A 23,908-nucleotide genomic window follows, 5' to 3' on the forward strand; every position below is an offset into this window, starting at 1 on the left:
TTATTTTATAATATAATTATGGTTTATATTTTATATTTTTATTATTTATAAATTGGACCCTATAATTTAGTGAATACAGATATTTTATTTTAAAAATGACTAAAATATAGTATGACTTGGTTGAAAATATTTTCATAATTTTTTTAGTATAGTTAACTTAACTTAGATATTTAATTAAGTTTAACTAACTAATCTAATAGTAGAGTATTTTTTGACTATATTTGCTAAATTATATGACTTAATTTGCAAATAATAAAAATATAGAGTATAAATTATAATTTAAAATTATTATATACAAAATTTCTAATAGTCCAAGAAACCTAAAACAGAAATAAGGCAAATAAATATTTTCTACGCAAAGCGGAAGGGGTATAAATATAATCATCTCCCACACCGACATCATCAATACCAATACTTTCTTTCCCGAGCAAATAAATTCCCAACCTTATCTTTGAAATTTCCATTAGAATTCTCTCGATCTCTCTGTTTGTTCTTCATCTCTTTCTCTCTCTCTCTTTAGCTCGATCCATCGTTCGCAAGATTTCGTTGTCTTCTTCGCTGATGACGACGACGAGCCAAGCGGTTCTTCTGCTCCAGAAGCAGCTGAAAGGTACGGTTCCAATTCCCTCGATTGACGTCTAGGGATTGTTTCTTGAAGAATATCTGTATCTTTAAAAAAACAAAAAAAAGAATATCTGTATCTAATTGGTAAATCTTGCTTCATTTCGATCAGATCTCACCAAGAATCCCGTGGTTGGTTTCTCCGCCGGCCTGGTTGATGATAGCAATGTGTTCGAGTGGAACGTGACGATCATTGGTCCTCCCGATACGCTTTAGTGAGTAGTTTGCCTCTTTCCTGATCAAGATTGTATCAATTATTATTTTGTTGTTCTTGCTGCTCGATTTGATTAGTTTCATCCCTTCTCTTGGTGTTAGAACAATTTCTTTGCTTTGTTGCTGGGATTCTGCATTGGGTTTTACGACGAAAGAAAACAATAGGCTTTTGGTATTTGCAAGAAGTTTTCTTTTCCGTGGTTAGGGCGAGACGCAGAAACCTTTAAGTCCAATTTGTTGATTTTGTGTGGTTATCAGTAGAGACAGGGAAATATTTTCTATTTGCAAACTACCTTAGATAAGAAGCAGGACTGCATGCTTGCGTTTTCTTTCTGGCTAATGATTGAACAATTGATGAGAACTTGCCGAATTGTGGCAGTTGGCACTTGTTAGTTAAAGGACCCATTTATAGTGTCGTTGTGACGATATTGTTAAAGGAAAGGTGGAGCAAGTAATTCACAGGGAAGAATAAAATCCAGATTATGCAATATGTACATGGTTTGTGTTCTTTTATGATGGCATTTCTTCTTGTGAATACATTTATTGACATATACAGTTTGTACTGAAGAAAGTTAAATTCTGTTTCTTTTCATCCTTGTAGAATCCGTAGACATACAGGTTCATTTACTAACTCTGGCTTGGATCCAACTGCTGCAGTGAAGGTGGCTATTTTAATGCAATTATGCGCTTTCCTCACAATTATCCTAACAGTCCACCAACAGTTAAATTTACCTCACAGATGTGGCATCCAAATGGTTAGCTGTTGAACATTATTTTTCATGATACCTTTTGTGACTCTACCAATGAAAACGTATGGAGTGTCTTGTTTGTTATGTTATTGTTAGTCTATCCTGATGGCCGTGTCTGCATTTCCATTCTCCATCCACCTGGTGATGATCCGAGTGGTTATGAACTTGCGAGCGAGCGTTGGACACCTGTTCATACGGTACAGCTTTCTGTGTACTGCTATGTACCCATCTTTACGTTAAGTGCCACTTTCATTTGTCTCTGTCTATAAAGCTCATACAAGGATAGCAACATTAAAATTCTGGTAATTTGTTTGTCCAGCTCGATTATTTTTTATTCTCTTTTGACTAAATGGCTATGTGGAGGTTATTTTGTTGTTAGGATTTTACTGTGATCAAGTGTGGTCCTATTAGAAGCTGTGACTTTACTATGTATATTACTCATGATTAGGCAAATAATAATTTTGGACTCTTTTTTCTTTCCTCAGTCTTTTTTATTCTAATAACCATAATTATCGGAACCGGATCGGACCAGTGAACTGACTATCAAACAAGTTTGGTTTTGTTATTATACCGAATAAAGCAATCAAACGGTAAAAATCGATAAACCTAGTAGTTGAACCAGTGATTAATTATTTTATTCTATATCCTAATGGTATTTTAGTCCTAAAATTTTAAAAATATTTAGTTTATAATATTTTTGTGTTATAAAATTGGTTTTTTTGCGCATATATACCCTTACAAAGTCACTTATTTGCTTATATATCCCTCTAAATTTTATATTTACATGTATATTGCTCAAAATACATAGTTCTTGTATATGTACATTTTTAAATCTTTATTTTTTTCATGAATATCCTTTCAAGTAAACTTCTATTAAACTATAAATAATTTAAATGTAAAAAGATAAAAATATTCTTACTTTAGTTTTTAAGTATTTCTCTTAGTTAATAGTATTTTTATCTTTTTCTATTGAATGACTTAATTTAGAAAGTAACAATAAGGGTATCTATATAGATAACATTTATTTTGAGGGATATACATATAATTATACTAATTTTATTTTATTTTTAAAATTATGTAGAACTATTTGTATATTATTTAAATATTTTAAAAAAGCTAGCAATCCTGCTAGGTGAACTATTGGTTGAACTAATAACCCAGTGACCTAAATTCTGACTGGGTCAATGTCCATTCTGTTCTGATAATTATACTGATAACTAAGAAGTCTAACAAGAGTTTTCTCATATATCCAAAGAATCTTAGTTGTAAATCAAAAAAATCCCTAGTCACCGCTGTTTGACATTATTGTTGCTTATGGCTATTTGCTTTTTTTCTCTCCCTATTCTCTCCCACCCAACGGCACCCTAAGTTGCTGGCATTTCTAATGTCTCGCATAAAGCAACTAACACCTTTAGACAAACCGTCATTTATTTTGCTCTTTTCGTTACAAATCTGTTCTGTATGTCAAATTTCTAATGAGAAAGATCTAATGTAAAACATGTCAAGAAAAATAAAAAATGATAATTGGAACGGGATTGATATTTCTGTTATAAAAGTATGGTCGGAATGAAGCAAAATCAATGAAAAACTGATAAAGATTGCATTGTTAGTTTTGCGTTTTAATGGTCTAATGGAGGTTCTTATTTTGTAGGTTGAGAGTATAGTTTTAAGTATTATTTCTATGCTCTCAAGTCCAAATGATGAATCTCCGGCAAACATTGAAGCTGCTGTAAGTGAAACCATTTAGATATTTGTATATGCTGTGGTTAGATTTCTGTTAGTTATATTTTACAATTGTCAAGCCATGATGGCGAGAATCACATGCACTAGATTCCATCTTTTTAAAATTGTTTGAAATATGTGAGAACGAATATTTGGATTTTAGATCTATTCAGGAGTGACTGATATATAGCTATTGTTTAAAAAAAATTCCAACTATATTCCAGAAGGAATGGAGGGAGACGAGAGATGAGTTCAAGAAGAAGGTCAGCCGCATTGTTAGACGATCCCAGGAAATGCTGTGAAAGCTTTTTGAAAAGTCGAGCTGTGAGACATCAGGTGTGCACCGAATATTTATCATTGCTTGTTATCTAATAATGGTTTCCTGTAACCTTGTGTATGTGTGCCATCTAGTATCTTCATGATGGTGGTCTATGAGAAAGAGTGCTTTGGACTGTTGCCTATCTAGATGTAGGTTTTCTGATTGGCTTGAACTGTGAATAGAAAAAGGACACAAATCACTTCTTCAACCCTTTGTTCTCCCAATGTCTATTATGAACCTTGTTCTGTCATGTAATAAGTTTCACTTTTTGGAAATGATCTTTTCTATATATGATAAAATTATTTATTTATCGTCTCTCCTTTTCTTTTTCTTAGGTCAGAAGGTAACTATTTTGTATAGATACGATTGTTCGCTCGTTGAGCATCGGAAAAATGTAGATAATAGTTAGTTCAGCCGAATACACAGCAACAAATGGACCAAAATTTAGACTATTTCTTATATTCACTCGTAGTAGCTTTTTTTTTCCGGCTTTATCCTGGTAGCTGATGCAGGATGGTGTTATTTTTCTTTTCCTTTTTTGGTGCATCTTTGCAGGTATGTTGAGCTACTATTGATTTCTGATAAACCAGTCAAATCAACGTCTTTGTCCACTCAGTTTTACTATGTCACCGACGACAAAAGAAGATATGCTCTTGGCTGGTACAAAATTTCATGTTCTGGGATTTGAGGTGGCACAAATTGAGTTCTACGTTTTTCCCCCCTCCAGGATGAAACCAAACTCGTCTTTGTCCTGTCATCCTTATGTTTCCAAACTGAGATTACTGGGACAATGAGACTGTCAGTTCACATAGGCCCCTGGAAAATAAAAGTGGGCGTGTATATGAGACTGATGTTTACCGTCCTTGACTCTCAATTATCTTTCTGGCCATACCATTTTTTCTGTGCAACAAACTACTTGTGTTAGAAATTGTAGTTTTAGGACCTTACAGTATACTCTGTTCAAAATATTACGTTTGTCTGTGCCTTTATTTTCATGTACGTGTGACATATTATAACTAGAATAAAAGGAAATGCAGCTGAACATTTCGGCTTGCTGCACTATTTTGGGCACTTGTGCTTGTCGGGTCGTATTCATATTCCATAATTTTCTTGATCTCATGATTCAGATTAGTGTTAGATAAGCCAAAATAATATTAATTTTCTTTTTTCTTGTTTTAGTGAAGATTAGATATGGACAGACTTCCACAATCATCTATATGGAAACTTATGCATAAATCTGATATTGCTCCTGTGTTGTTCATATTGCTTAAATGGGTGCAAGAGACAACATATGATTGGTGTCCTGTTTATGTGTATCATTTGCTGTCTAGATATGTGAGTTATTTTAAAACTTTGGTTTTGTACTTGGTGGTATTCCACGTATACAGGGTTCTGTACATGATGATGGTATTTTGTATATTGGATTTTTACATAAGATATTGTGTTTACTCTATGTTTGAGGTTTTGGTGGTACTCTGTATTCTTGTATAGTGGATTTAATGCTTTGGTTGGTGGTATTGGGAATTCTCGGTGTTAATTTTTCTTGTGGACTGAGTCCGTTTCTATTATGATCTCATTTGTGGTTTGATTATGTCCATTAATCCCGCATGGGAGTCTAAATACGCGACGTTCGTTGTTTTTTTTTTCTCTCTTTCTTTATGAGTAAAAGCATGCAATCTTCGTTAAGTGTTTCTTTAAGAGAATTTGTTGCAAATGTATATCATATCTTCGTTCTCCGTTATTGGGCAGCTCGGAGCATTAGAATTTTGAACCACTTTTCAATCATCTCAATTTTTCTAGGTGTTCTTTTTTTTCTTTTTCCTTTTTTTTTTCGAGGTAAATAGTGAGTACTTGTATCTAGACTTCTTCTGAGCTCCCCTCAACCAACAAGTTCTTCTAGTAGCTTCCACTTATTTGGCCATCCATTAGATCCTTCCATTCTTATATGCCATCTTCTCTGTGAAACCAACTTTAAGGATTCAACACTGACTTCAAACCTACCAGATTCAGTGAACCAAGGTATATACTTTTTATTGTCTCTGTCATGCCTCAGATCTCTCCAATTCCTCCATTTGTCGTGCGCCACCAAAATGTATGACAAGCCATCGTCGGCATGGACAACACTCCAGTTTTGGAGTCAGTGGAGTCCCAAGGCCAAGGACCATCCTTTTCTATTGTATTTGGGTACAGATTGTTTGGAAATACTAAGACCAACGGTCAAATTTATTTCACCTCAAGCACCTACATTGTTACGGAAATTTATAAAAAGATATCCTTCATTTTCCAATTTATAATGATAATAATAATAATTATTAATCTATCATATAGATGATTCAGAATTATTATATATGCTAATAAGTTGCAATACTCACATACTCACATTTGAGATAGTATAGTTGCTTTTTTTTGAAAGTAATAGGATATTCTCTATTCCCGATTATGTTTGCGCAACCGCATTAAATTTAATTCAAGGTATTTTTGAGACAATAATTTTTATTTTTGAAGTATTGAATCTTTTCTCCAAGAGCTGCCCAATAGAATCAGAGGATTAGATTTGGATGTGGCCCAAAGCTATCCACACCTGCTCAAACTTGAGGACCAACTTGATTCACCACCTAGTGGTAGTGTTGAGTCCACGTGGACAGTGAAGCTGATCAACCCCACTGGGCAGCCCAAGTTGCACACTTAATAGGTTTCTCTACCCTACTTTCTTTTTTTTCTTTTTTTATTTAACTCTTCTCTGCAAGCATCTGAGAATATTTACCATCTTCCATATCTCTGTTCTTTGAGCACACGCACACACCCCCCTCTCCCAGTTGGATCCAGCCCAGTTTGAATCACACAGCACCATGAACAATTCAGCATGCTTGTCCTCCATCATTATTGGATGTACTTGGGATAAGGTATGAGGTATAAGATCACTATCTCCCTATGCCGAAAGCCCGGAAATCCGAAAGCAACACAATGAGAGGGGAAATCTTTTTGTTGCCTTCAGGAATTTTTTTTCTTCCGATTAGATATTTGCATTAAGGTGTGCGAATAAGATTATAGATCATTGAATTATGTTAAAAGTATGATATACATTACTTGTTTGTATAAGCTGATAGATAATGAGGAATTTTAGAGGACAGATTCGATGTTACAATCGTTGTGGGGTTAGAGAGAGAGAGAGGAGTGAATATAGCGTAAGATATATATGCAAAGGAAACTCCACTAGATTTATATTTATAGCCTTTAGCAGTTAAGCCAGGGAGCACTGAGACATCTCCAATCTTAAGAATTGCAACTTGCAGCAGGGGAGTGGAGGTGCTTCTCAGTTCTCAAAGATATTTATCTCCCTTAGGTTGGCAGATATACTCCTGATCCCTGAATCGTTGCAAGTTGGATCCGAACTTGTGGATCAAAATTATTTGGGCATATATATACATCCATTCAAGAAACATATTAGAATTTATAAGCCAAGATGGCCACTGATGCTCATCTTAATGCTCTCATGCACCCTCTTTCTTATATATATATATATATATGACAAACATGCATAAAGTGTAATCCTGAGTTTGAAGCCTAAAAGACTTTGAGGGCAAACTTATTGGGCCTACAAAGAAGACTTGAGCTACCTACATAAAAGAAAGTAGTAGAATATATCATTTTCACAATGAGCTATGTTTCGTTAGAATTATACATAGGATAGGCCTAACACCAGTTGTCGGGAGTATGCTTACTCTCCACGTATGTTTCTATCTTGCTAAACTATAAAAGAGAATAAAATAATAATAAAACCATTATTATTGAGAAAGCTACGGGACAGTAATGATCATCATATTAGAATTATAAAGCATAACAATTATGTACTTGTACAATGTAGTATAATAAACTCATACACGATAGATTACAGGCGTCCACCAATATTTTCGTGCTCAATGAGTCTCGTAGTTCTCATCCACCTCGCCTCGAGTCTTATTAGGTATGAAATCTATATATAGTTCTTTGAAAGATCCCATTAGGGCAAATATAAACACTAGCAACTTTGGAAAAATCTTGAATCGGAAATGCACTCTTGCTAAATTAGATGATGACAAAGGGGGTTGGTGCTCATTTTGTCCCAAAAGGCGGCTCATCCCACCATCAGCCCCCTAAGTCCACCCTCACCTCTCACCTTTCATCTCCAAGACCCAAAAAGGATTTGGTGGGTCCTCTCTCTCTCTCTCTCTCTTCACCAAACCCTAAGCTTGAGTTTTGTTGGGGTACGTAGTGCGATCCAACCCCAAAGCCCAAGTAGACGCGCGTGTGTGTGTGTATGCGCTTATTTTAAGTTGCACCGGTGGCTAGGGTTTCATTTCAATTACACTATTCATCAACAGTTCATTAATTGTCTTGATTTGATAACAAAGTGTTGTGTTTGATGAAATTTCAAGCTTGAGAGTATCCTTTTTTTATACTTTTCTAAGGAGCCTTGCCTTATTACGAGTCTTTTGTCGATCGTTTGTAGTTTACTTGTAAATGTTGCATTGCATACTTAAAATATCAAAATTTATCACTAAAATCTTTTGATTATTTAGTTTTTAAAAAAAGATTTTAAACAGATTATTATTAAAGTTAGAAAATGCATATAAATAACTAAATTACTTTGTCTTTTTTAAAGCTTAGAATATAAAATATTTATTGATAATTTTTGTCTCACATAATAAAAAAATATTTTTTCATTGTATTGTAGTAATAGGTATAATATTTGATAACTTTTACAATAGCAGCAACTATGTAAAAATCCCATTAGAGAAATAGGATAAGGTATGTTCAATTCACTTGTCCATATAGATCTTAACATGGCTAAAAAGGTAAGTGTGAATCTTAAATTTATAGAAGAAAAAAACATACGCAATTATCCCTTGGATCATAAAATCACTTAGAGTTGACTTTAATAAGTCAAGAAAGTAGAAGCAAGACATAATGAGCAAAGAGATTGGAGAAAGCCACTGAGATGGACTCTCTGCATGTATATGTGTACTCAAATTATGGCAGAGATCAAGCTCAAACTCTTGAATTCAAAGTTGCCATCAAAATTAAATGTTGAAATAGGAAGCAGTGTACCAGCATTGGTACTCCACTGGGATATTTTTGGTGGGCATAATCCTAAACAGAGACTTTTGCACAGGAAAAAGGGGGAGAGAGAGAGAGAGAGAGAGAGAGAGAGAGAGAGAGAGAGAGAGAGAGAGAGAGAGAGAGAGAGAGAGAGAGAGAGAGAGGGTTTGTGATAATATATACATGCACATATATAATGCTTGCTTCTGCTAAGGAACACCAGGGACTGTCTTTAACGAACTTGGGCACAATGAGGTACATCTATGCTTCATTGAGTGCATATTTTGACCCTTCCCAAGTCCTCAAGGATCACGAGATTTAATACATGAGTGGAGCTTCCAAAAGGTTATTGGCTACTTTGTTGTACGTCACGACTTAGATTTATTAAAGATATGATATATGTTATTTATTATTCGTAATGAGCCTCCGTTAGCATTCTATTTATATTGTATTTATAAAGAATGAGGGACCAAATAATAAAAATACTAGTATTTTTTACATAGTGTCATGACCTCCTTAGCTAAATGTACCGGAGAATACTCATGGCTCTTTTGTGAGCAATTTTGAGACTGAGGGTGCAAACTTTGTGGTCTGATAACTTAATTATACTTTTGTTATTGCAGGTGTTTGATGTTGGTATTTCAATTTTTTTCTCTATGCCGAGCTAGTGGAGGTTCGGAAGACTCTCCTTTCTATAAAGAACGAGAATCTGACTAATATTTGGATTGAATCTGATTCTCTAATCTTAGTTAACATTTTGAATGGCAACATTGCTTCTCCTTGCCCACTGAAAAGTTTATTTACCTAATTTATAATTATCAAAATTATAAAGTTACACATATATTTCGAGAAACAAATCACGCTATTGATTGACTCATAAATCTAAATAGGTCTTTAGGATATGGTTGTACTTTGGATGAAGGTTCCTCAGCTGGCTTGTCCCAACTTTTGGTCTCCAACTCTAAAAGAGCAATGTGTACTCGTGGCGGATAATTAATAAACTAATTTTTTTTTCTAAACAAAAAAGTGTACCGAAGAATACGAGGCACAATATGTCTTATTGATCTATTAGGCATTGTTCTGGAATAATAAAAAAAAAGGTATAATAAGTGTTATTAATCTCTTAGGCACAGTATGTCTTATTAATCTCTACGACTTGATACCCTTCACTGTTTTAGATAATTTGTCGCATTAGAAATTGGCATTATAAGTGTAGTGTTATTGGGTGGTCCGGCACGACTCATCTATGGGACCATTTTTTTTCTTCTTTTTAGCTTCATGTATCTGCTAATTTCTAGGATTAGGACTTTGCAATTATTCCAACAACCTAAGGTCAGGTATGGCCTCACCACTATGTTGTCAGGTCGGACCACCTAATATAATTTTGGAAAATTTGCAAAAAAAGCCCCTACATTATCGCCTCTTTTGATCCGAGCCCTAGCCCCGGAGTTAATTTAAACTCGTATTAGCTTAACAAAATAGAAATATTATATTTTTAGTTACATTAATATTTTTAAAATGTCAAATTTACTCTTACTATATTATTATGTAAGAACGTCTTAAATAAAATATTGAGGGTAACTTTAAAAACCATATTATTATGATTATATTAAGCTAATAAGATAAGGCTCGAACGGTAATTTCTCATGAGATTTTTTTTTTTTTTACTTTACTAGGTTTTAAAGATATGATATATATTGAGGATAAAATAGTAGTGCGTTAAAAATTGAAGTTTTTGGATCAATAAATTAATTATCAAGCAAATTGCATAAAAAACTAAATATGATTTTTATTTATCTATTGCAGCTTTATCCCACCATATGTGGATTAAGTGACTATGTAACCTCCTGTGTGTTTTTCCGTTAGAATAATATACAACTGTTATGAGCCGTAAATAGAACTCAACTTAGATTTTTTTTCCCCAATTCATTGTCTTTTTTTGTACCCAAAGCACTTGGATTTCCTATTCCTTTCCTATGAATTCATACTAGTAGTTTAATATCCACTTCTTGTCGTTATTCAATGCCTTTTATTGGCCAACTCACCCACAAACTTCCAAACCCTAATGGTCAATTTGCGTTGGCTGATGCATCCTCATGGGCCCATGCAGGCCACACAAACCATTCAGATGCACCACGCCACGTCATATCACCCACTTTCTTGCACTGTCTTATTGAATTAAAACAATAAGATATAATATATGTTTGTATATTATCAATAAGACTAAAAGGTATATAATTAACTATTATCTCTAAGAACAGTTAACGCACGGAGTTGGAGCTATCTCAACTTAAGTGTGGGTACTCCACCATTGTACGTATATATCGACCCAAGCGTGCATCTCTTGTGGCCACCATTGATACGGATAGCTAATTCTACTTACATATTAATTCACACCAACACGTTTATTCACTTCTTTTTTTCTGGGAAAAAGAAAGAGACTTGGTTTTCTCCTTTCAGATATGCAAATAGGTCCCGTTTAGTGGGTCAATGTGTCTCCTTCCCCCATCCAAACTCTCCCTACAAAACCCCCCCATCCACTCCTCTCTCACCTTCACTCCATGCATGCATTACTTCTTCCCCCATACATTCCCAAACCCTAACTTCACCACCCTCTCACTCTCTCTCTCTCTCTCTCTCTCTCTCTCTAGATTTTTCTCAGCATGAGTCAGAATACGATATACCCTTCTCCTCCTTCTCCTCTATCAGAATCCACCGCCATTGTTGCCGCGTCGACTAGCACCACAATACCAATACCCTCACAGCTCCCGCCCAACCACGCCCTGGCCATGTGGCGCTCCCGGCTCGGGTCGGCGCTCCGCACGGCGTTGGCGTGCGCCGTCGTCGGGGTCGTCACCATCTACGGCCCCGCCGCCCTCCGCCGCCAGCTGACTTTCCCGGCCTTCGCCTACGTCACCACCATACTCATCGTCGGCGAGGCGACGCTCGCCGAGTCGCTGCACGGCGCAGCCTGCGCCCTGTACGGGACGGTCCTCGGCGTGCTCCCGGCCATCCTGACGTTGTTCCTGGTGCAGCACGTCGGGTTCTCGGCTGCCACCGCCGCGACCGCCGTCGCGGTCAGCGCGTTCGTGGTGGCGCTGCCGGACTCGACGGAGCTCATCGCCAAGCGGATAGCCCTCGGCCAGATCGTGATAATTTACGTGGCAACCTTCGATATGGAAGATCGTAGCCATGCAAAGGCCATCATGCATCCTGTCCACGTCGCGGCTAGTACTTGTTTGGGAGTCGTCGCCTCTCTTGTTGCTTTGCTGTTACCTTATCCTCGACTTGCATTCTATGAGGTAATCAATTATATACCTCCTCCTTTTTAAATTCTCTATTCTTTACTTTGATCAAACAAACGATAAGCTAGTTTTATTGGTAGTATTGAGATGTAGTGTTAAAATTTAGTTGCTAACTTATTTGTAGGTGAGAGAGAAGAGCAAGCAATACTCCGAGATGGCAATGGAGAGGCTGAGACTTCTCGTGGGGGCTTTCTGCGCGGATAACACTACTTGTATGCTTGCCTTCATTTCTCAGGCCAAATGCTTTGGCGTGGCAAGCAATAAGCTTCTCCAAGATGTAAAACTCAAGCAAGTAAGATTAAATCCAAGATTTAATTTTGCTTCGCAATATAAATATATATATATATATATATATATATATATATATAGCTACCTACTTAAGCTGTTAGAATTATGAATCAACAATATACCAAAAAATTTTTTTAATAATGAGGAGATGCATGGAGATCGGTAAAAATAAGCAAATTAGGAATCCTCGTCAGCATATATCGGAGCTGACAAAGACTAGTAGTGAGTGAAAGGCGTGGGTCGAGTGTTCGTGTTCTACGAAGTGCGGTAGCTATCACGCACTAGTAAGTAAGTGGGAGGGAAATTCAAAAGGAATAAATTCCACATCGATCGCAGTTGCAACTTGGGCTAACCTTTGGATTTCATGTTAGATTTGTGAGGATATGATTCACTCACATCGAAAGATTAGACTAAGGTTCAAATCGAGCAAAGTTTAACTAGTTGTACGTTTCACTTACCTGAGTGATGTACTCGCCTTTGCACTTTTAAACATCCAATGACTTATTAACTTCTTCACATTGTGCTCTAAAATTGGTTAATTATTATACCATTGGACCTAATTAATACCCATCACTTTCATATTTATTATGGTGTTCCGTAGGCTAATAATTATATGCTAGACATAACGGTTTAGCTACCCTTTTAAAAAACCAATCACAATGCATTTATTAAAACGCACTAAATAAGTAAATATCAACCTCACAATATTCACGGGGGATTCAATGGAAAAAGTGCAAAATATTATGCAAAGCGTAAACCTCAAAAACATATTTCTTAGGGTAAGATGGTACATCGAAAGTATAAGGATTAATATTGAAGTGTTTTAAGGAAGATACAGTATCTTTTTTTAAATTATAATATTTTCTATTGTTAACATTAAAATAAGGTTTTCTCTCCACTAACCTGAACAGTGGAGCTAAATTATGGCGTTGGAAATTTTAAAACCACATTTGACAATAAGATGCCTGTGGCTTATTAGAAAAACAAGAAATAAGTTAAATAGTTAATCAATTCTCTGATAGCTTAAACTTTAGATAGAACTCTATATCATTTTTAGTACTGTTGACAAATAGCATAATAATATCTACTTTAAATATAAAACAAGTACTTCTTTGGTAGATATTTTATCCATTTTCTACAAGTAATAAGCAAAAGACAAGAGTGAGTCTAGCTCACTCGATTCTTTTTTTTTTTTTTTCAAGCATTAGTTTCCTCTGTACTTTCTTTCTTGAGAGCTAAACCAATCTCCATCTTTCATTTGACAGGCAAAGCTACAATGGGAGAGACCACCTTTTAAATTCTTATCACCTCAGATAGGGATGCCATCAGATAGATTGCAAGCCATTGAATTGCCCTTGAAGGGTATGGAGAGTGCTCTAATTTCAACCTCATCAGTTCCTGTTGAATGCTTCGATGAACAACTCAAACACAATCTGCTATATGTAAGAGACCAAATAAGCCTAAGACTACTCAGGCTAAATTACTTCACAGAGACAAAAGAGAAACTAACTAAAACCATTCATTCGTCTACTGCTGTCCCTGAAAATTACAAGGACCTTGCATCTTTCTTCTTCCTTTTCTGCATTCAACTTCTATACAATGGAAACTTAAGCACACCACTTGCAGAGGCAGCACAAGGAAAGAAAGTGATGATGGGCACCGAGCAAGCTGCGAATTCATACAAAGGCGAGACTAGGCTAGGAATTGAGAAGATCAAATCAACTTGCTCTTTCAATCTAACTAATGAGAGGATTTTGGTTGCAATAAAGTGTTCCATCTCTTTAGGCCTTGCAGTGCTTTTTGGGATTCTCTTCAGCAACGATAACGGATACTGGTCGGGTCTCACCGTGGCGATCACCGTGACCCCATGGAGAGAATCCACATTCAAGTTGGCCAATGTTAGAGCTCAAGGTACAGCCCTAGGATCAGTATATGGAGTTTTGGGATCAATCATCTCTCAAAGGTTTATGGAGCTGAGATTTCTAGTCCTCCTCCCATGGATCATCTTCACTAGCTTTCTCCGACGTAGCAAAATGTATGGCCAGGCTGGTGGAATTGCCGCTATCATTTCTGCGGCAATATTATTAGGCAGGGAGAACTACGGTCCGCCGACGTCCTTCGCCATTGAAAGGCTCACTGAGACCTGCATGGGGTTGGCTTGCTCCATCCTTGTGGAGCTCCTCTTGCAACCCACACGAGCTTCTACTCTGGCAAGAAGAGGACTCTCACAATGTCTCCGAACTCTCCACGAGTGCACAAACTTGACGTCGCAAACCTCAAACCTAGTGGCATTGAAAGAGAAGGAAAAGGAGTTGAGACAACAAGTGGATGTGCTAAAGAAGTACATTGGAGAGGCAGAATCAGAGCCAAACTTTTGGTTCTTGCCCTTCCCCACTGCCTGCTACCATAAGCTCCATGGCTCACTGTCAAAGATGGTGGAGCTGCTCTACTTTGTGCCTCATTCCATGGAGCTTCTAATGGAAGTGTCTCATGGGTCAGGAATGCATTGGGACGAGATCCAAGAAGGCATAGCTGGAGACATGGAGCAATTCAAGAAGCTGGTTGGTTCCTCAGTGAAGTGCCTTGAGGAGGTCGCTCAAGTGAAGTCGATAGCAAGATTGGAGAAGGAACAGGGAAAGAGGACGACGTCTAATGACCTTGAGCAGGGGAAGGAGGAAGTGTTAGATGGAGCTCTGTTTGCTGATGAGGAAGAGTGTGAGAAATTGGTAGATTCTTTTCTTCAGCATGCCAAGGAGGAGATAGAGAGCATTGATGGTGATGTGGGTGGAGAGATGAGGAGCCAAGTGGTCCTTTGCTTAGCCTCTTTTGGGTTCTGCATAGGGAGCCTGATGAAAGAGACAAGGGTGTTGGAGAAGGGAATCTTAGACTTGGTCCAGTGGGAGAATCCTGGGAGGCACATTAATTTGCATGATATTTATTGTAAAATAAAAAATCTCTCTACTATATAAGACCCTGTATTTATTCTCTTGGTATTTATTTGTCAAGATTATGAAATGAATGTTCCATCCCCCATCTCTTCTCCAGAGACAAGTGGGTATTTCGCAATTTCTGCCAAGATCTCTTTGTTAGTTGCAATTATCATGAATATTTTCTTTTGTATAAATTGCCTATATTAATTAGTTCAAAAATTATTTCGACGTTCAAATTACAAGAAAATAACTCTTCTATCCACGAAAAAGAAAATTCAGTGACAAATATTTCACTTTTCATTTCAAGAGAGAATGGAACTTTGATCATTTACGTTCATTCGTTAATCTTACTAGATAATATCAGTTATAAGAATTTATGCAGTGTCACTCTGATATTATAAATTTTTAACAGTGGCAGGCAATTTCTATAAAAGCCCAAAACTATAGAATGGATTGTAAACTTTGAGTAGGTAGGCAGGAACGAAATTGGGATTTGGGACTCACCTCGTCGGCGATGGGCAATTTCGTCAAATGGTGGAATCGACTCCGATCCTCGAGATCAGCTTCATCGCCACGTGGCATTCCGAGCACACCCTCCGCGTCGTCCCCGCCGCCGTCCTCATCAGGCCGAACGCCACCGTCGCCCTCTGGCCATGGTGCGCCAGGAGCGCCGCTTTCTCCTCCTCCGATCGCACGCGCCCCGCCTCCCGCAGCCTCCGATCCATCCGATATGTCATCGAGCGGACCTCGCGCGAGTACCGGTGCGATCCGTCCTCCGCCACGAGCGAGTGGTTCCGGCCGTCCACTTCGATCATGGGGACTGTCTTGATCTCTCCCCGCTTCATCCCCCTCCGCGTGTGCACCACGTCGTCCCACTTCCCAGCTAAAGCCTAAAGCATGGATATAGGACACATCAGCACGTGGTCCCCATGGTGACGTGGCTCCAACCTTCGGATCTCCCTCATCGCGCAGAGTCCGCCGCAGGACTTAACACGACGAGACCGAGGAGGTTCACCATACATCCATAGTGCTCGACCTGAGGAACCAATCCAAAAACCATTTCTTTCAATGGTCGAACAACCTCCGCCCTTCGTCCAGAAGACCGCAGTGGCAACATCCCGTCCGGCTCGATCCCATCCTTGACCATCCGATCAGAATATTCGACCGCCGTCCAAATGACGAGATTCTGATCGGGAGTTCCTTCGAAGATTTCAACGGCCTCGATCGATGCACCCGCACTTGCACTTGGAGTACATGTCTGAACAGAGGGTGACGAGCCGGGTCAAGGGGGAAGCTGGGCTCGTAGTTGTGGCCTGTGGGTGGGTGCCAAAGTGAGGTAGCGTCTAGGGAGAGAAAAGAGCAAAGTTTTGCTGGCTGCGTAAGGGTAAATTGTCGGCGCTGAAGGCTCACGAATGCCGGCTTTAGACTTTAGTGCTACTATACATGTTGCTGCTGTTAAGAGCAGCATGCTTGTTACTACATAGATCAATATATCTTTCGATAGCGAAAGGTCTCAATGTAATGCCAAAAACCTCTCTCACCACAGATCTTGTCGTCTAATCAAATAGAAACAAGCAGTGAAACAGTCTTGTGAGAATTCTGACGAATGCAGTAGGGACCAAGGTTTTGTCCATGACAATGAAATCTGAATTCACGTGAATATTATCTGATAGGAAATTCACAAATATGAGAACCAAAAAGAACATGTTTATTTCATACAGACGATCGCAGTGGGATTCGAACCCACGACCTTTAGATCCGGAGTCTAACGCGATATCCACTCCGCTATGCGATCCTTTGTATCAAATTTTGAGAAAAAAAATTCATGACTGTGTTGTCATCTAATGACTCCTAATAATAGCTGCAGGAGTAACACAAAATGGATTTGGAGAATGAGTCACCTGCTGCAACTGTAAGGAAATAAAACGATATATAGCTTTTTTCTTGGAAAATATAGTTTATCCTAATAGAATGAGCCACCATCTTGACACAATCAGTGAGCAGAAAAATACCAACAACACATTGATGCAAGTATTATATTAAGTTTAAAGCATCACATGCATTGTCAAGTGGCACTTCAGTAGCAGCAAACATCACAAAAGCCCTCAAAATCTAGAAAATGAGAAGACTGCAACCATAAAGTCCTTATTCTGAATTGAAAAGTACCCAACATTTACAAAGAAAACATAGATGAAACCCTCCACCATGTCCACAGAAAGGTTGTGCAACAGCAACCAAATCGGCAATTGAGGAATTCACCTACAGAAGTTGCTGGTGTTAGACAGTCAATTAGGAAACAGTACATAATATAAGGAGATCTCCACATGAACAGGCTGTAGACATATAGCCAAACAGCCAAATAGAGAACTCCAATATCTAAAGGCAATATGTAGACATATAGCCAAACAGCCAAATAGTGTTCACAACTCCACAAAAAGGAAAAAATGAGGAAAGAAAATCCAAACAGCCAAATAGAGAAGAGAGGATTCTAAGCCAATATCTAGAGGTAATGAAAAGATGTAACATATAAACTTTTACATAATACTTGGTGCGTCTCCAATATCTCAAGGCAACTAGCGCATATAGCAAGCAAACTTTGACACATGTTCCATTCATATGTAATCATACTTAGTACTTCCATAACCAGCATAACTCTATGTGGCCCATCAGTACTGTCTCACCATAGCTAGCTTAACATTGAAAGACAAGAAGGAGAATATTAATCAATAGAGCTCTACCATAAATCTAATCACTTTAGAAGAAACCATTTTATGCTGCAGTTGTTCAGTCACCAACTTTTTCGCTCAACAGGATTTTATCGACACCAAAAAAATTTGCTTACTGGATAAACAGTATCTATAACCTCTTGCTCCTACCACCCAATTGCCACAAAGCACCATATAGCACTATAAGCCGGAATGTAATTCAAAGATTATGACCTGTCTTGTTTATCTGTAAGCAGCCTAATACCTAAACAAACTTGTCTTCTATCATCAAGAATTGTTCCTTCCAACAATAATTCTACAATACCATTATGGTCAAATATAATGAAAAGGGGCATATATGTACTTATAATGAATAAGAGTCGCAAATTATAGCCTTGGCAAGAGAACAACTCATCTGAAGACAAATATCTCACCCAATAAATTCATTGACCAGAATATTGAGGAACCTGACTCTCCATGCCACTGTTGTTCTCACTAGACAATACTAAAAGATGACAAGAATGAATCCAATTTACTTGTTATTCATCATCTGATCAACAAAATTTCAAATACACTCCCATTTAATTCTTATTGTACTTTTTCACCTTTTTAATCCTCATTAGCATTTTTCCCGTCTATTATGATCCAAATCAACGCAAATGAATAGTCTGATCAATGAGAAATGATCGTCTGAAGAAAAAGGAAAAAAAGTTTGGCATACCATCTAACTCGTGGATAAGGATAACAGCAATGACAAGATCAATTAAAATGAAACTCGTAAAAAACTATTTATACACCAACAAACAATAATCGAATTCTAACCAAAATAGACCGGTCAAACACCAAATTTAGAGGCAGATCTAGGGTCAATCTAGGTTTTGGGGGAGATCATAACCTGTTGTGCTCCTGAACGAAGCGCGAGTTCTTGGCGTCTTCCTCTGCACACCAACATAGCAAGAGAACGAATTAGATAGGAGAAGGAATGGCGAGGTATGATCGCGGTGAGAGAGAGAAGGAAGGGGGTAACTGTACCGGTGAGGCCGGCGGTGAACTTAGTGATGAGGGCGCCGGTGATCGCGAAGCCGGTGAGGAAAGGCCAGTTGCGGTTCCACTCCCGCTTGAAGAACACCGGCCATGGATCAAACTTCCTCATCCTTCCTTCCGTCTCAACCCTTTCCGCTACTGCTGATGCGAAAAAGGGGGCGAGACAACTGGGGATCTTAATCAGTTAAAACGGATCGGATACAAGAGTACCCGATAACCCTGTCCACTTCTCGATTACAAAACTTTCGTTTGCACAAATTGCTCCTTGAAGCCGGATCGGATGCAAGCGTACCCGTTAACCGGTTTATTTTAATTTCTTCTCCACCAATAAAATAATTTGATAGTATTAGAATAAGAGATAACTGGTATCCAATCTGAACATGATTAGAATAGATTTTAATAAGTGTAATAATTATTAATTTTAAACCCAATTTGGGCAAAACATATTTCGTGCCAATTGATTTAAATTCTATTGAAACAAAAATAAACTGAAAGCCATATAGATTACATCCAAGTAAATGTCCAAAAAAGAGATAAAGAAGCATTACATCGAGAAAATCACATATGAATCGATCATCCTAAGATCCCGATCGGTCTACGAGCTGGTGAACTTGGTGACGGCCTTGGTGCCCTCGGAGACGGCGTGCTTGGCGAGCTCTCCCGCGAGGACGAGCCTGACCGATGTCTGGATCTCGCGGGAAGTGATGGTCGGCTTCTTGTTGTATCGGGCGAGGCGGGAGGACTCCTGGGCGAGCTTCTCGAAGATGTCGTTGATGAAGGAGTTCATGATCCCCATGGCCTTGCTGCTGATCCCGATGTCCGGGTGGACTTGCTTCAGAACCTTGAAGATGCAGATCTTGTACGTCTCCACGCTCTTCTTCGCCTTCTTCTTCTTCATCTTAGATCCCTTCTTCTCGTTCCCTTCCTTGGATGGGAGACGCTTCTCCGCCCTGGGTTTTTCTTCTCCGCCGCGGGGGCTTTCTCGGCGACGGCGTTCTTCTCCTTATCTTCTGCCGGCTTCTTCTCGGCGGGCTTCTTCTCCGCCTTGGGCGCCATTGGAAATCGAGAGAGAGCTAGAGAGGGAAATAGGAAAAAGAAAAAGATAGCTCGAACCGCTTGTATAGAGGAAAGTGAAGGCTGGGATTAGTAAATATAATGAATTATGAACGGAGGTGGAATCTGATTGGTTAGATGCCTCCCGCTCGGATTGGTTACTGGTTAGTTGGAGGATACCAAGACGAGAACCACTTTGAAACCAAATCGAATCGACCGTGCTTAGTCAAGTGGGAATCCGAACCGTGAAATGCCAACCTCTTATATTTCATTCTTTTTGGATGAAGAGAATGGAAAAGAGGAGAGGAGAGGAGAGGAGAAAATTAACGAAAGGAAATATTTTTTCTTGTTTAGATAAAAAAAATTTAGAAGAGGAGAGAAAGAAAAGGGAGATAAAAAAAAAAAGAGCTTCTTTGGTTCATTTATCTCATATAATCCAAATAGAGGATAAAATCTTATTTTACTATCTCATTCTCTACTCAATTTTTTCTATCTCATTCTCTCCATTTATGACCTGATTGTGTTAGCTGGAAATTGCTAGATATCCACAAATCTCTTTGGTTGCGACGACGCCCCAAGCGAGTAAACCACACTGCACCAATGACTTCAGAAGAAAACTTCACTGCATTCAGTTGGAATAGCATGACAATGACTAATGTCTAATTGCACTGAGATAGATACAAATGATATTTCATTTTTTATGTTAGACCCTTCGAAGACAGGACAACCCCTAGTGTACTTTGAATGCAATGATCACATTACAAATGATCCTCATGTAACAGCTGCAGAAACCCAATAACTTGCATGAAATCACAAATATTTTTCAGATAGCAAGAGTTAAGGTCTTGTTAAACTAAGTTTTGAACTTGATTAGTTAGTCTTAATTTTTTTTTAAAATAAACTTAATTAGATATTAAAAATATTGATTACTGAATTAGTTCAGGTCACTTAACTGAAAGCAAACCAGGCCTAAAGAATCCAAAGGAAAAGAATTGCAAAATAATCTTATTGACGTATACACCATTAATACAACTTTGCGCATGAGATATTCCTCCACTTGTTATTGTCAAGTTTCAGGAAAAGGTTATAGACTGGCAAGTCTAAGAACCTCACAAACTTTAACAGCATCAAGCAAACTATAGCAATGACCACGCCAACAACTGTTATGAGAACATATCAAACATCCATAACCATACTTGTAGCCTTTGTTGTTACTTGTTACATTCATGAACAAGGCAAACAGATAACTCTAAGAACTTCACAAGCTTTACTACAGCAATAAGATCAACCACAGCAATGACCAATATCAAATCCTTTTCATAAGATGTCAGACTTCTGGATGTCATTACTCTGATCAGTATTGGTACATCCGTACAAGTCAAGGTAAATGGGCAAACATAAAAACTTCACAACCTTCAATAGCACACATTCAAGCCAACCATAGCAGTGAGCACAACCAGCAACTATTATGTAAAGAACTAATTGCAATCAGATTGTAATTTAAAAAGAAACATTAACTATTTTTCTTCAAAGGCAAAAACTAGACGTGGAAAACCATCATCTCTTGTTAGCCATGAACCCATACACCAAAGTCACTACATCAGTTACAAATCAGACAAAAAGAAAATTTTGGATAACGTCCATAAATTCCGACCTGAGCTAAAATAAAGCTCCGCAGAGCAAAACTTCTAGCTGCCCAACCTCATTCAAGATTGCAAATGAAGAAGAACAGGTGCATAACTGAAATTATAACATAATTCACAGGTTACAAATCAATATTGGACAAACAGATGAAAACAATTCAGAAGTGATGAACCTGCACAAATGACTCAATATAACATTAGACCACACACACTTCTCAGAGGAACGAAAAGTTTGTCTAGGTAACCACCTCCACAAATTGTTACAACGCAATAGATTGTAGACAACCCTCTACAAGCAAACACCCACTGTAAAAGCTCCGACGGCATAATAAAAAGTATAAGAAAGACGAGAATATACGAGATTAACGAGTATTGCTATATAATAGAGCACGAAAAGTAGACTACCCAAATGCAGTATCCGGAAAACACTTGGAGAATTCAATTCGCACGGCCCCTGATGACATCGAGTCCCACCTCAGTCGGATCAGTCGCCTGCAACTCCACCTGAATACCATCCAACTCCCGCTTGAACCTATCCTTCGAGCTCGCATAGAGCATCTTACTTCTCACCCTTGAAGTATCAGGAGACCTTCAAAAAGGAAGATCTCATGTACAACAACAATTCCAAATCATCTACATAGCAAATCTCGAACGAGAGAAAGGATTACCAAGCAATGAAGAAGATCTTGCTCTTCTGGCAATTCTCCTCGGTAACGAAATCGAAGTCGTAGATCGCGTATCGGCACTCGTCCGCGGGGAGGCTGGCGGTGAAGTCCTCGTAGCTCATGGCCGGCTCGCCGAGCTTGTCGACGACGACCTGCTTGAGCTTCTCGTCGATCTTGTAGGTGATGAATCGGTATGTCCTCTTCGCCTTCAGCTCCAGGAACTTCAACTTGCAGTCGTCGTTCACCGCCATCCCCGATGCCGCGTTGGCCTAAGATCAAGTAATTGCCAAAGATAAATCAACATAGCCACAGATCGTGATACATATACCAACATCACATCATGATCGACGAATTAACCCTAAAAGATGATACAATCTCGAAGATCTAAGCAGCATCGATCGGCACCGAGTAAAGTATCAAAGATTAGCATGTAATCGAACTCAAATCACACAAAAGATAGCGATTACTCACCATTTCGAGCGTGGAAGCCGGTGCGAAGAGAAGAGGTAAGATTCTAGAGAAGATTTTTCTTTTGGGCGGAGGGAGAGAGGAAGTGATTCCGATACCGGAGGGTGCGGAGGAAAGGGTAAATATTACTAAGAACGCACAGCGGTGAGTATGAAACGCTAGCGACGAGATGGAATGGAATCGCTTTCGGCGTGGTCGGGTCGGTGGAGGTTCTTTTTCTTTCTTCCTGGAGATTTTTTTATGTAATTGACACCAAAAAGTTTTAAAATATCTTAAATACCACCATTCTTTTTAAAAAAAATTACAAAGAAATTTTCAAATAACACCGAATATTTCTTATTTTCCGCTTTTAACACTCCGCCTTTAGAAATAATTGTGAAGAGATTTGTCTCACATAAATTTTTGTCAAGTTGTATTGTGATTAATTAGATTGGCTAACACTTACTTTTCACGATATTGTAGTTCGATTCTTTATTTTTATTACAATTTATAATTAATCCAGCGAATTTGAAAAAAAAAATATATAAACTAAAGAATATTTTATAAGAATACTAAAATATTTTTAAAATATCTAGATTGCTATGGATCTGATAGGATATGATAGCATAGCATAGGATGATTAGGTATATGAAGAGATATTTAATTTGGTGGGGTGAGCTATGACTGTGAGTTAAAAGAGTAGTGTTACATAAATTATAACCTTGGTCTAAGTTAGTCGTATATAAAAAAAATATAGTAAAATAAAAATTATAAATAATATTTTTCACAGTTATTAGTTTTAATAACAAACTTTTAGGATTTTTTGTTTGAATAATCATAAGAGTAATTTTGAAAGAGTCAAAGGATCTTTTTCCTGGTGACAAGGTGTAGGAAAAAAAAGACTTTAATTCCCTAATCGAAATTGCGCGAATTTTTATTTGTAATCTTTTCGTATCCCGAGACATAAATATCTTATCCTTGTTGACTGCGTAATTACGGGTATTACCATCGTCGGTTGATGGGCCGTGGGATGCGTAAGATTGTATTTGATGGGCCATGGCCCACCGGGGCGAATGAGGAGGAACTTATGTCTAGTTGACTTGCCTTAACACGTGGCATAAACTT

At 38.1% G+C, this 23,908-nt stretch overlaps 4 protein-coding genes, 1 non-coding gene and 1 pseudogene across 5 annotated transcripts; 2 read left to right on the top strand and 4 right to left on the bottom strand.

The window, feature by feature from the left end:
• The first annotated feature begins 401 nt into the window (after positions 1 to 401).
• On the top strand, positions 402 to 4,695 carry LOC140799427 (ubiquitin-conjugating enzyme E2 7-like). Its single transcript, XM_073153771.1, has 7 exons — positions 402 to 610; positions 734 to 836; positions 1,492 to 1,589; positions 1,680 to 1,780; positions 3,235 to 3,312; positions 3,530 to 3,641; positions 4,180 to 4,695. The coding sequence occupies exons 1-6, from the start codon at positions 562 to 564 to the stop codon at positions 3,605 to 3,607; spliced, it is 507 nt and encodes a 168-aa protein (XP_073009872.1). The 5' UTR covers positions 402 to 561; the 3' UTR covers positions 3,608 to 3,641; positions 4,180 to 4,695.
• Positions 4,696 to 11,259: 6,564 nt separating this feature from the next.
• Positions 11,260 to 15,372, top strand: LOC140799045 (uncharacterized). Its single transcript, XM_073153159.1, has 3 exons — positions 11,260 to 12,005; positions 12,133 to 12,300; positions 13,562 to 15,372. The coding sequence occupies exons 1-3, from the start codon at positions 11,367 to 11,369 to the stop codon at positions 15,263 to 15,265; spliced, it is 2,511 nt and encodes an 836-aa protein (XP_073009260.1). The 5' UTR covers positions 11,260 to 11,366; the 3' UTR covers positions 15,266 to 15,372.
• A 1,576-nt stretch (positions 15,373 to 16,948) lies between these two features.
• TRNAR-CCG (transfer RNA arginine (anticodon CCG)) lies at positions 16,949 to 17,021 on the bottom strand. Its single transcript has one exon. It is a non-coding gene; the product is annotated as a tRNA-Arg (tRNA).
• A 214-nt stretch (positions 17,022 to 17,235) lies between these two features.
• Positions 17,236 to 19,130, bottom strand: LOC140799361 (ATP synthase small subunit 6-A, mitochondrial). Its single transcript, XM_073153670.1, has 3 exons — positions 18,964 to 19,130; positions 18,827 to 18,869; positions 17,236 to 17,485 (listed from the first exon to the last, which is right to left on the bottom strand). Exons 1-3 carry the CDS (start codon positions 19,082 to 19,084, stop codon positions 17,482 to 17,484), a joined length of 168 nt encoding a protein of 55 aa, XP_073009771.1. The 5' UTR covers positions 19,085 to 19,130; the 3' UTR covers positions 17,236 to 17,481.
• Positions 19,131 to 19,421: 291 nt separating this feature from the next.
• On the bottom strand, positions 19,422 to 20,402 carry LOC140798671 (probable histone H2B.1; annotated as a pseudogene).
• A 1,345-nt stretch (positions 20,403 to 21,747) lies between these two features.
• On the bottom strand, positions 21,748 to 23,020 carry LOC140798674 (actin-depolymerizing factor 7-like). The gene is made up of 3 exons (XM_073152659.1): positions 22,808 to 23,020; positions 22,340 to 22,605; positions 21,748 to 22,260 (listed from the first exon to the last, which is right to left on the bottom strand). The coding sequence occupies exons 1-3, from the start codon at positions 22,808 to 22,810 to the stop codon at positions 22,110 to 22,112; spliced, it is 420 nt and encodes a 139-aa protein (XP_073008760.1). The 5' UTR covers positions 22,811 to 23,020; the 3' UTR covers positions 21,748 to 22,109.
• Between the last annotated feature and the right edge of the window lie 888 nt (positions 23,021 to 23,908).

The sequence above is a fragment of the Typha latifolia genome, chromosome 12 (assembly GCF_019914945.1).
Source record: "Typha latifolia isolate L0001 chromosome 12, TyphaL0001v2, whole genome shotgun sequence".
In the NCBI taxonomy this organism is placed as follows: Eukaryota; Viridiplantae; Streptophyta; class Magnoliopsida; order Poales; family Typhaceae; genus Typha; species Typha latifolia.